This window comes from Corylus avellana, chromosome ca9 (genome assembly GCF_901000735.1).
Source record: "Corylus avellana chromosome ca9, CavTom2PMs-1.0".
Lineage (NCBI taxonomy): Eukaryota > Viridiplantae > Streptophyta > Magnoliopsida > Fagales > Betulaceae > Corylus > Corylus avellana.
In genome coordinates, this window is record NC_081549.1 from 14,236,839 (window position 1) to 14,248,126 (window position 11,288).

General features: G+C 33.3%; 1 protein-coding gene across 1 annotated transcript; it reads left to right on the forward strand.

Annotated features, from left to right (window-relative positions):
- Positions 1-4,316: 4,316 nt before the first annotated feature.
- LOC132162582 (uncharacterized) lies at positions 4,317-5,654 on the forward strand. Its single transcript, XM_059572837.1, has 2 exons — positions 4,317-5,497; positions 5,585-5,654. Exons 1-2 carry the CDS (start codon positions 4,847-4,849, stop codon positions 5,588-5,590), a joined length of 657 nt encoding a protein of 218 aa, XP_059428820.1. The 5' UTR covers positions 4,317-4,846; the 3' UTR covers positions 5,591-5,654.
- The last annotated feature ends 5,634 nt before the right edge of the window (positions 5,655-11,288 follow it).

The window sequence follows — 11,288 nt, forward strand, 5'->3', positions numbered from 1 at the left end:
TTATTAGATGGATACTTTGGCAAAGAAAAAAAAAACATTTGATCAATTTTAAAGTTCTCACTGAGTAACTGAACCTCTTGCCTCATTAAGCAATGAGTTTTCAAGTCAACAGGTGAAAGTTTTGAATCGATTAAAGTCATGGCTAGTTTAGTTTTGTAGCCTTTTTGACTCGAGTTAGTAAGTCCTTGGGGGTGTCTTTACACCTAATGCCCCCAAACCATCTGGTTTAGGATACATTGGCCTAACACTCGTTATATAGGTTGATTAGAAAGCTTAATAGAACTAAACATTGCACAGCCTAACCCAAAAGAATAATAATGTGACTCCATGCCATAGTTTTTCATGTTGATAAGAATCCTAGTGGAAGTTGAGATAGTGAAATATTGTACATTGGAATTACTTGAAAGCTTCATATTATATGCTAGTTCAGCTTACACCATTTTAAGCTTGTGATGCCTTAGCCTACCTTTTGTAAGTGATTAAAATTTTGAAATTCCAATTCATGGTGAAGATGGGGTTTATCTTTTTAAGCTTACTAATGACTGAAAATCATGGTTTTAAGTGATGCTTTAATTTTGGGGATGATATGAATGAATTGTGCATAAATGTTTGTGGGTAACATTTCTGTTAAATCCTCACGAGACTTCACTCGTCTTACTAGGGATGCCTAGGGGTTTAAAAGGCTTGTTGCATATGTTAAATGCAATCGTGTTTACTACAAAAGTGGAGATAGAGTAGTTTTTGTTTTTGTTTCTTTTTATTTTTAGTTTATTATTGCTAAAACACTAGCAATATGTAAGTTTGGGGGTGCAATAAGGGCTAAAATATACATATTTTAGCCCCTTACTTTATGTGTGTTAATCCTTTGGTTGTGTTATTTTATGTTGTTTTAGTTCCTTTTCGTATTTTTGTCTATTTTTTTTCGTGTTTTAAGGAAAAGGAAGCGTTTCTGGAAGCTTTGGGCATCAAGGGCCAATTTTGGGAAAAGCTGGAGTTCGAATTGAGCGCACCACACTTAGATTCGAGCGCATCAGCGTTCGAGCACTGCAGAGGAACGATCGAGCACAAGTTGCAATCGAGCACAAGGCATAGCGATCGAGCGTGTAACATCCCCAGTCCGTTAAGACTGAGTTTGCCACTTTTCTTCTTTTTCAACAAAAATTCTTGCAAAGATCTATAAGGTCTATCAGAGTACTTGATTTTAAAAGATACAATAAATGCGTAAAACATTTATTTTCAAGAGATTTTATTACAAGCGGAATTAGAAAACATTAAACTTTAGTTGCGGAATATCATATCATTACAATAACTTATATGAAAAGACTTTGAAAATTAATAATTATTCCCACCCCATTCCGGCCTCCTATTCCAGCATCCTTTCTACCTGAAAACAAGAAATAAAACTGAATGAGCCCAAAGGGCCCAGCAAGTAAAATCCACAACCATAAATAGTTTTACTCTTTGTTCTCAGTTTTGAAAATCATTTTCGCAAATAAATATAATTCTAGCCATAATAATATCTGTATGTACGGTTTCATCTCCCGTAACATATACATACTATTACATCTAGTAATAGATCATCGTTGTAAATCATCTTTATAAATCATCATCATAATGCATCATTATAAATAATCTTTGTAAATCATCTTAGTATATCTTCGTTGAAAATATAGTATCATTTTCTCATAATAAGGCCCATGTACACTATTACCCCTGTGCACGAGGGTTGCGGGTCCTTGTGACCATGGCACTGAACTGTGGCCACAGCCATGCCCGACCGTCAATTAACTCTTTCTTGGTGCACTCAACGGCCTAGTTGATGGAATACCACCTTCTGGCATAGCCTCCTTCAGTGGTTTCGCCTCCATCCGAGTATCGGTACCGAACTCTCATCTTATCTTATCTTGGGGCCAAAATTACTCTCCTCCATACATGTGCCCTCATTTCATAAACATTTATCTCATCTCTTGTACTTTTCTTTGTACTTCTTTTGATGCATCTTAGGGCAACATGTAGGAGGGTTTATCATCATTTTTCTTTCTTATAATCATCATCATTTCTCAACTTTTCTTTTCTTAAAATGGAAACTTTTCCAAATATAAACTTGTTGTGCTTAAAAAGCCTTTAAAGAAATATAAACTTTCTAAATAATTCTTTTAGAAATCCTTCATGCATGCAACATAACTTCATAATACGTAAATAAAATAATCATTTACAATTTACTAAAGAATGAATAAATAGCATGACATGAAGTAACTTTAGAAGGGTAGTGAATTTACTTACCTCTAGACTGAAGCTAAAAGTGGTATGAAGGAATCTAGTTGCTCCAATATGACTAACACCACTAGTATATCTTTTGAAACTAATTTCTAAAGTCCGCTATCTCTTGTGTTCTTTCTTTCTTGTAGCGCTTGGTCTCGCCCTTTCTCTCTCTGTTCTGAGTAAACACTCTTAGAAAGAAGAAAGACCGAGTAAAAAGCGGAAGAAAGAAGAATATATGCAAGAGATGGGAGAGGAGATGAGTGGTGAAAATTCTGAAGGAGAAGAGCTCTATTTATAGGAGAAAATCAAACACTATTCTACCGTCAATTTACAATTATACCCTCATTTTACTATTTCACCAACCCTATACTATTCCACCAACCCTATACTATTCCACCAACCCTATACTATTCTACCTTCAATTTACAATTATACCCTCATTCTATCTTCAATTTACAATTATACCCTCATTTTATTATTTCACCAACCCTATACTATTCCACCAACCCTATACTATTCCACCAACCCTATACTATTCTACCTTCAATTTACAATTATACCCTCATTCTATCTTCAATTTACAATTATACCCTCATTTTACTATTTCACCAACCCTATACTATTTCATCAACCCTATACTATTCTACCAACCCTATACTATTCTACCTTCAATTTACAATTATACCCTCATTTTACTATTTCACCAATTACCATTATCTAATTACCACTCTCATAAATTTCCCAAGAATTAAAATCCTTAGCTACAATGGATATTAAAATAACATCATTATCAAAATAATCTATTTAAATAGCTTTGAAAATTCTGGGACACTACAATCTTCCCTCCTTATTAGAATTTCGTCCTCTAAATTAAAACCTATAATATTATCGTCCAATCTTCAAGTTGAGGGATTCAGATAATATTCCTTTCAATCCTTCATCAAAGCTTACTCTCTTTTATCATATTGAAATTCCATCTCCTTCTTCTATGAGTAAATCTTATTCACAGTCTAAAGTCTCAATTTCTGCAATCATTCATCAATTCACACTAAAATCTTACCTCAAAATCTTTTCCATTGTTTCTTTCCAACCTCAATAACAACAATCGAGTTATTCATCAACAGTCTACAATCAAGGTTTAAACATCAAATTAATAAATCGTGTAATCAATAGTTCATACCTCCAAACATCATAGTCCTCCTTTCAAGCCTGCAATATTTTTCTCGATCTAATTTAATCAATCTTATCAAAAAGGTGTAAAAATCATCCCCGCCTATATTCTCTTTAGTATCTCAGTATTCCAAATCATGCATACGAAATTTTAATATGATGCTCTAATAATTATTAACTTCTCACCATCATAAACCTGTAAAAGTAAATAGCACCAACATTCTACAGTTTATATTTTCCAAAAACATCATTACATGAATATACCTCAGAAATGACATCATAATTCGATTCATTCTAAATACACAACCGTTTCTATTTTCTCATCCCAACTTTTGTGTTGATGCTATAATATCAGCGAAAATCTTTCAGTACTACATCTTTACTTGATAAATCATAACTCAACAATAGAAACTCGTAATTATGATTTCAACTCAAACGAAATACACGATTACATCAAATGTAAGATTCTCATCCATTCTTGACTAATACATATTGTGCTTGCTGCGTTCTAGAGATGAAATTGATAAGCAAGCAAAGTAGGATATGGGTAAGTTTCCAAGCTGGATGTCCCAAAACACTCATGTTATAATTTCTCTCCCTTGGGTCTTGCAAGGTCAAGAAGAGAAAAGAGAGAAAGATAGTCCTGTTGCTTTCTAGAAATGAAGATTTGAAAAGCATTTCAGGACATGGCATGTATGTGAGACTTTCAAAATACCCACATCGGATGCTCTCTCTCTTCTGTCATTTACGAAGACTGAGAAGGGAAGAGAGATATTTAGCCTGAGAAGCATGATCAAGGATAATCTTGCTTCATCAGGACATGATCAACGATAATCTTGCTTCAATGGTTTACTACTGAGAGTATAAGGAGTTGGGTTTGTGAATCAAATCGTGAGGCTGCATTTTTTCTCTTGAGGATATGCTCAACTAGGAGGAAAAGTCGAGCTTTCATTGTATGGAAGGCTATTAGAAGATTTCAGGCGAAGGGGTATGATCAGAAGGCATGTGTTGCAATGGAGAAAGAGGTGGGAATTTATAGGAAAGATTTCTGGTAATGAACGAGCGCGTGGTGCGCGTTGGCATGACAATTCATTCAGTTGCCCACGCATGGTATTTGAAGTCGTTGATTGAACAGTGGGTTTGAAAAATGAGCTCAGTCGAATTTATGACAGGAGACAAGATCCTACTTCCACGGGATCTTTTGACAAAATTTCCATCGCGGCCCGAGGTCGCCTAACGCTTTGTTGTTTACTGTTTATTTCACCTGAAGTGAAAAATTCCTTTAAAGCCACTCGTCTGCTGCTTCCAGAAACTTCACAAAATTTCTTCAGTTCCTAACGCTTAGTCTCTTCTCAGTACTTCATCTCTCCCAATTTCTTCGTATTCTCAACTATTTTTCCTTACTCTCCTAAATATGGGAGTATCATCATCATCCGTTAACAACCTCGATTTGAATGTTGCTCCTGCAGCACAACCCATTGTTATGCCTGACGTGCAACCGGAGGTGCCTGTTGTTCCCCCTGAAGTGTCTGCTATTCATCCCGTCGTACCTGTTACACACCCTAATGAACCTGCTGCATATCCTAACGTATGGCAGCCAACTTTTGTCTTTGACAATCGTCCTATCACTATTCACGATTCTGTCATGCTCCATGATTCTACTGCTGTAGCAGTGGCCAAAGGTTTCGTAATTCCACGGGATCAAACGTTCTTAGCTGATAGGTCGGATACTGATGCTATTAATAACTCATTGGCATTCAGTATCCAAGGTGCTGCTTCAGTTTCTGACATGGCACAACGTTTGAGTGCCAGAAATGTTGAGCTGAAAGTCTCAAGAAACCAAATCGGGGTCTTACAGCGACTGCTCAAATACTACAAACGAAAACACGTGGATTTGAAGCAGGAGAATACTCAGCTGAAAAAGATGATGTTATCTTACGCAGAATACTTGGGACCAAAGATGCTAGAAATGGAGAAGAATACCGAACGTCTCCAGCGACAGCACGAAAAACTCCGGGTCGATGTTCAGGGGTGTTGCAAGTCTCTCCGCACACGCTCTAGTCAGGTACCTCATTAGAAATAAATATTCTCTTTGATAATTCAATTATATAAATATATACGATTCTGCTCATACTAGGTTTTCTCTATGCAGAAATAATCTTCCTGGAGCAGCTCTGAGGAATCATCTGCTCATCATTACCACGTATCTCTTTATGCAACAAATTCCCTTCTCTTTTTTTTTTTTTTTTTTTTATGGACACTGGTATGTAATATTATAAGGAGCTTGTTCTCCAAACATTTCTTTTCGTAATCATTCAGTGCTCATTCAATATTCATTATGAAATCATTCTGTCATTGTAATAACTTCCTTTAAACAAACAATCTGTTTAAAAAGTTAATCACTCAATAAAACATCTAAGTATGCACCATCACATGTTTTCAACCTCTAAAATACCTTAATATCATTGAACATATATCTTATAAGAGAAATTTAGATCATGTCACTATATTATATCACTGTATTATATTGTCTTTCAACTCTTACCTTTATGCTTCAATTTACCTCAAGAATAATAATCCATTATCTTTACTTAGTAAAAGAAAATTATATCAAAAGCTTTGGCATGTAACTAAAATTTCTCATAATTTCATATCCACTAATGCCTCAAAATTTAAATATTATCCACAACCTAGGAGCATCAATTCATCCTCAAAACTTTAAGCATCACTTCAATATAATTTACCTCAATTACAGAAAACCTAGCACCTCAAATTCTAAGAATCACCTCAAAGATTTCATGAATTGTACCTTAAAGTCATCACAATCATTTGAAAATATCAAAATCCTTAAACCACAACTTTATATATCAAAATATCTTATAGATTCTAGGGTATACCTCATTTGCATTTATCCCTGCAATACTTAGGCATTCACTTCATGCCACTACGTAATCCTTATTCATCAATCCATATATTATAACATCAATCATAGTATCATTATTGTCATCGACCAAACCTTAGCCATTACCAAAAACTCATATAAACTCTTATATCATTAATTCAGTTCAAGAATCATTTCACAACCGACATCCATAAGACCATTCATTACCAAATCACTTACACAATTTGTCTCACAACCTAAATCCATAAAACCATTTTGTCACCAAGTTAATTTCACAAATCATCTCGCAACCTAAATCTATAAAATCATCATACGATTTTTAAATCATGATCAATAATCTTTTCTAAATCCTCGAGACACCTTAAAATATACCCTTATCAATCGATACTCTAGAAAACTGCCGCAAATCCAAATAGGCAGATACTATAGATCACAACCTATCTATAAAATAAAAATTCATCTCCGTCATTAACATGATCACAATAATAAAATCCTCCAAATTAATCACACTAAGATGATTTTTTTTTTTTTTTTTTTTTTAACAAAAAATTAACCATTAGAAAAATGCTCATGCATCATTTATTAGAGACCACACAACAATGCACACTCTACTTGGCCGGAATGTGGCTTCTCATTAACCCCCCAATTTTTTTTTTTTTTTTGAAAAGTCTGCCAGAACCTTATAACCTTTGCTCTGATACCAAAATTGTAACATCCCCAGCCCGTTAAGGCTGAGTTTGCCACTTTTCTTCTTTTACAACAAAAGTTCTTGCAAAGATCTATAAGGTCTATCAGAGTACTTGATTTTAAAGGATACGAAAAATGTATAAAACATTATTCAAGAGATTTTATTACAAGCGAAATTAGAAAACATTAAACTTTAGTTGCGGAATATCATATCATTACAATAACTTATATGAAAAGACTTTGAAAATTAATAATTATTCCCACCCCATTCCGGCCTCCTATTCCAGCATCCTTTCTACCTGAAAACAAGAAATAAAACTGAATGAGCCCAAAGGGGGCCCAGCAAGTAAAATCCACAACCATAAATAGTTTTACTCCTTGTTCTCAGTTTTGAAAATCATTTTCGCAAATAAATATAATTCTAGCCATAATAATATCTGTATGTACGGTTGCATCTCCCGTAACATATACATACTATTACATCTAGTAATAGATCATCGTTGTAAATCATCTTTATAAATCATCATCATAATGCATTATTATAAATAATCTCTGTAAATCATCATAGCATATCATCGTTGAAAATATAGTATCATTTTCTCATAATAAGGCCCATGTACACTATTACCCCTGTGCACGAGGGTTGCGGGTCCTTGTGACCATGGCACTGAACTGTGGCCACAGCCATGCCCGACCGTCAATTAACTCTTTCTTGGTGCACTCAACGGTCTAGTTGATGGAATACCACCTTCTGGCATAGCCTCCTTCAGTGGTTTCGCCTCCATCCGAGTATCGGTACCGAACTCTCATCTTATCTTATCTTGGGGCCAAAAATACTCTCCTCCATACATGTGCCCTCATTTCATAAACATTTATCTCATCTCTTGTACTTTTCTTTGTACTTCTTTTGATGCATCTTAGGGCAACATGTAGGAGGGTTTATCATCTTTTTTCTTTCTTATAATCATCATCATTTCTCAACTTTCTTTTCTTAAAATGGAAACTTTTCCAAATATAAACTTGTTGTGCTTAAAAAGCATTTAAAGAAATATAAACTTTCTAAATAATTCTTTTAGAAATCCTTCATGCATGCAACATATCTCCATGACAGGTAAATAAAATAATCATTTACAGTTTGATACAAGAATATATAAATAGCATGACATGAAGTAATTTTAGAAGGGGTAGTGAATTTACTTACCTCTAGACTGAAGCTAAAAGTGGTATGAAGGAATCTAGTTGCTCCAATATGACTAACACCACTAGTATATCTTTTGAAACTAATTTCTAAAGTCCGCTATCTCTTGTGTTCTTTTTTCTTGTAGCGCTTGGTCTCGCCCTTTCTCTCTCTGTTCTGAGTAAACACTCTTAGAAAGAAGAAAGACCGAGTAAAAAGCGGAAGAAGGAAGAATATATGCAAGAGATGGGAGAGGAGATGAGTGGTGAAAATTCTGAAGGAGAAGAGCTCTATTTATAGGAGAAAATCAAACACTATTCTACCTTCAATTTACAATTATACCCTCATTTTACTATTTCACCAACCCTATACTATTCACCAACCCTATACTATTCACCAACCCTATACTATTCTACCTTCAATTTACAATTATACCCTCATTTTCTATTTCAATTTACTATTTCACCAACCCTATACTATTCTACCTTCAATTTACAATTATACCCTCATTCTATCTTCAATTTACAATTATACCCTCATTTTACTATTTCACCAACCCTATACTATTTCACCAACCCTATACTATTTCACCAATCCTATACTATTCTACCTTCAATTTACAATTATACCCTCATTCTATCTTCAATTTACAATTATACCCTCATTTTACTATTTCACCAATTACCATTCTCTAATTACCACTCTCATAAATTTTTCAAGAATTAAAATCCTTAGCTACAATGGATATTAAAATAACATCATTATCAAAATAATCTATTTAAATAGCTTTGAAAATTCTGGGACACTACAATATGGCAGTTAATTGACAGAATGCTTGCAAATTGAATAATAGTTTATTCAATCTATTAATGTCAAAATTTGTTATTAAATTAAACTAAGTTCATTATAATTTACTTTAAATAGTTTGAAATTCAAGATACTTACCTCTCATCAGAGAGCTCTCGCTCTATGAATGAGAGCTCTCTATCTATGAATTTCTTGTAGTAGTATGATTTTATTGCATTCATTGAAAAGCAAACATGATGAAATAGTAGAGGAGATTGATAGATTGAATAGTAGTGGAGATTGATATACTGTCATATTTGGCATTTTATCGGGTCAGTTTCGTCTCCTTAACATGCTCTAATTGAATTGAAATTTTATGAGTAGATAAAATATTCTGAGAAGAACGTTTTGGACTTTCATTTGACTCATTTTGAGTTCGTTTGTCTTAATTTTCATTCCTCAGAAATTTCTGGTCCACAAACTTTTCAAATCAAATTAAAGTCATAAACGTGTTTCACTTTACTCCAAATTCTTACCTTTCGTGAATTCGATAAATATGGACTTCATGTTTCGCTCTTCATATGTGAGGCGGGTCAAATCTAAATGAAAAAACAAAGCAAACAAAGAATTATTAGTCTAAATATATAAAATTTGTGAAAAATACTATTTATGAAATTCTCACATAGCATCTAGCCAAAGAAATATTGTGTTTGCATTGTTGTTAGCAAAAGACTCTTTTGCTGTTACAAGTTAGTTTTTCTTCCTCATCCTCATCTTTTGGAGATGTTTTTGAAATGTATGGCCAAATACTATTTTCATCAATAAGTACTTGCTTGAATCCAGTTGGAACACAATTTTCTAAACAAATTTTCTACTTTGTGATTTTCTTCACCACACTGAGTCCATTTCCATTGATGTATTCTTTGTTCATATCGTTGGGCCAACCATTCTCTATCAAATTCCTTGCAAGTAAGGCAAAAGAGTTCGCATCAGCATTCAATTCGTGGTGAATGAAAAATCATTTACAAGCTAATAAATTCTTCTTTAACAAATTTGTACACAAGTTTATGTCCCCCTTCACATGTTCTTTTTCCGGCTCATTGTGATCGTCTTTGACGAAATCGTCAAAGTCTCCTGAATCAGTGTATAAGTATACCACATTGTAACGTTTTTATTTCACCAATTTTCAATCCTTCCAAGTTTAGTCACTCGAGTTTGCAATTTATAATATTACCTCATTCCTTTTTTATTTTTCGTTAAATTTTTTTTCTGAATGCCCAAAATACCACGGTTTTTTTTTAATATATATAAAAAATAAAATAAAAATTGTAAAGATGTTACAAAAATATTGCAAATATGTTTTTTTTATTAAAATATATATATATATCTTATCAAAATCTAGATCTCAACAAATGTTAAATGTATTACATGACACAATTTTCAAGGGTTATGTTTAGAGTTTTTAAATAAATGCATATCTAAATATCTACATGAGATACATTAATTTGGCAAATTTCACGATAAAAAAATGATAAAGATATTAGGTAAATATTTTGAAAACTCAAAAGTGACCAATTTAATCTTACATTTAATCAATTAGAAAACTCAAAAGTAAATCAGTCATTCGAGAAACAAATATGGGTGCAGATTTTCTTGCGAAGTATGAGAATGAACTGAAGGAGACTGGAGATAAAATGTAAATACAAAATAAATAATGCGGAAATTTACAAACAATTTATGAATTGTTAATTACATATATTCAGCAATATCTTTTTAAATGAGATATTTCCTATTGAGATGATATTGAAGCTATACTCAATATTTAGCATGCACAATATTGATGATTGTTTCCTATTATGGCACAACTTTCTTTGCACCGAATGACTAGTGAGCTGATGATATAGCTTTAGGAAAATATCTCTTTAATACCTACAGCTTGCACGATTTTAACGGGATTTTTCCTTTCCTTGATCAACGTCAACTGTTTTATTTGTTACATTTGTCTTAATATGATTTACAACTAGTTGGCCACATCTAGGCCAATACAATCATTTTGGAGATTTTTATATTAATGAAGAAAAAATCTACATGAAGTATTGCATCTCACTTATGCTTACTGGCATACTTGCTAATGATATGGGGATTTTCCCTATCATTACAAAGAGGGAAATGTTGAACTATTTGGATGCGAGATGTAGGATTGCCCACAGTTGGTAAAATCAGCAGTCATAATATGAACATATTGGTAAATGGACAGAAGGTATGATGTGATGCAATATTTAGTTTTATCACTAAATTTTATAC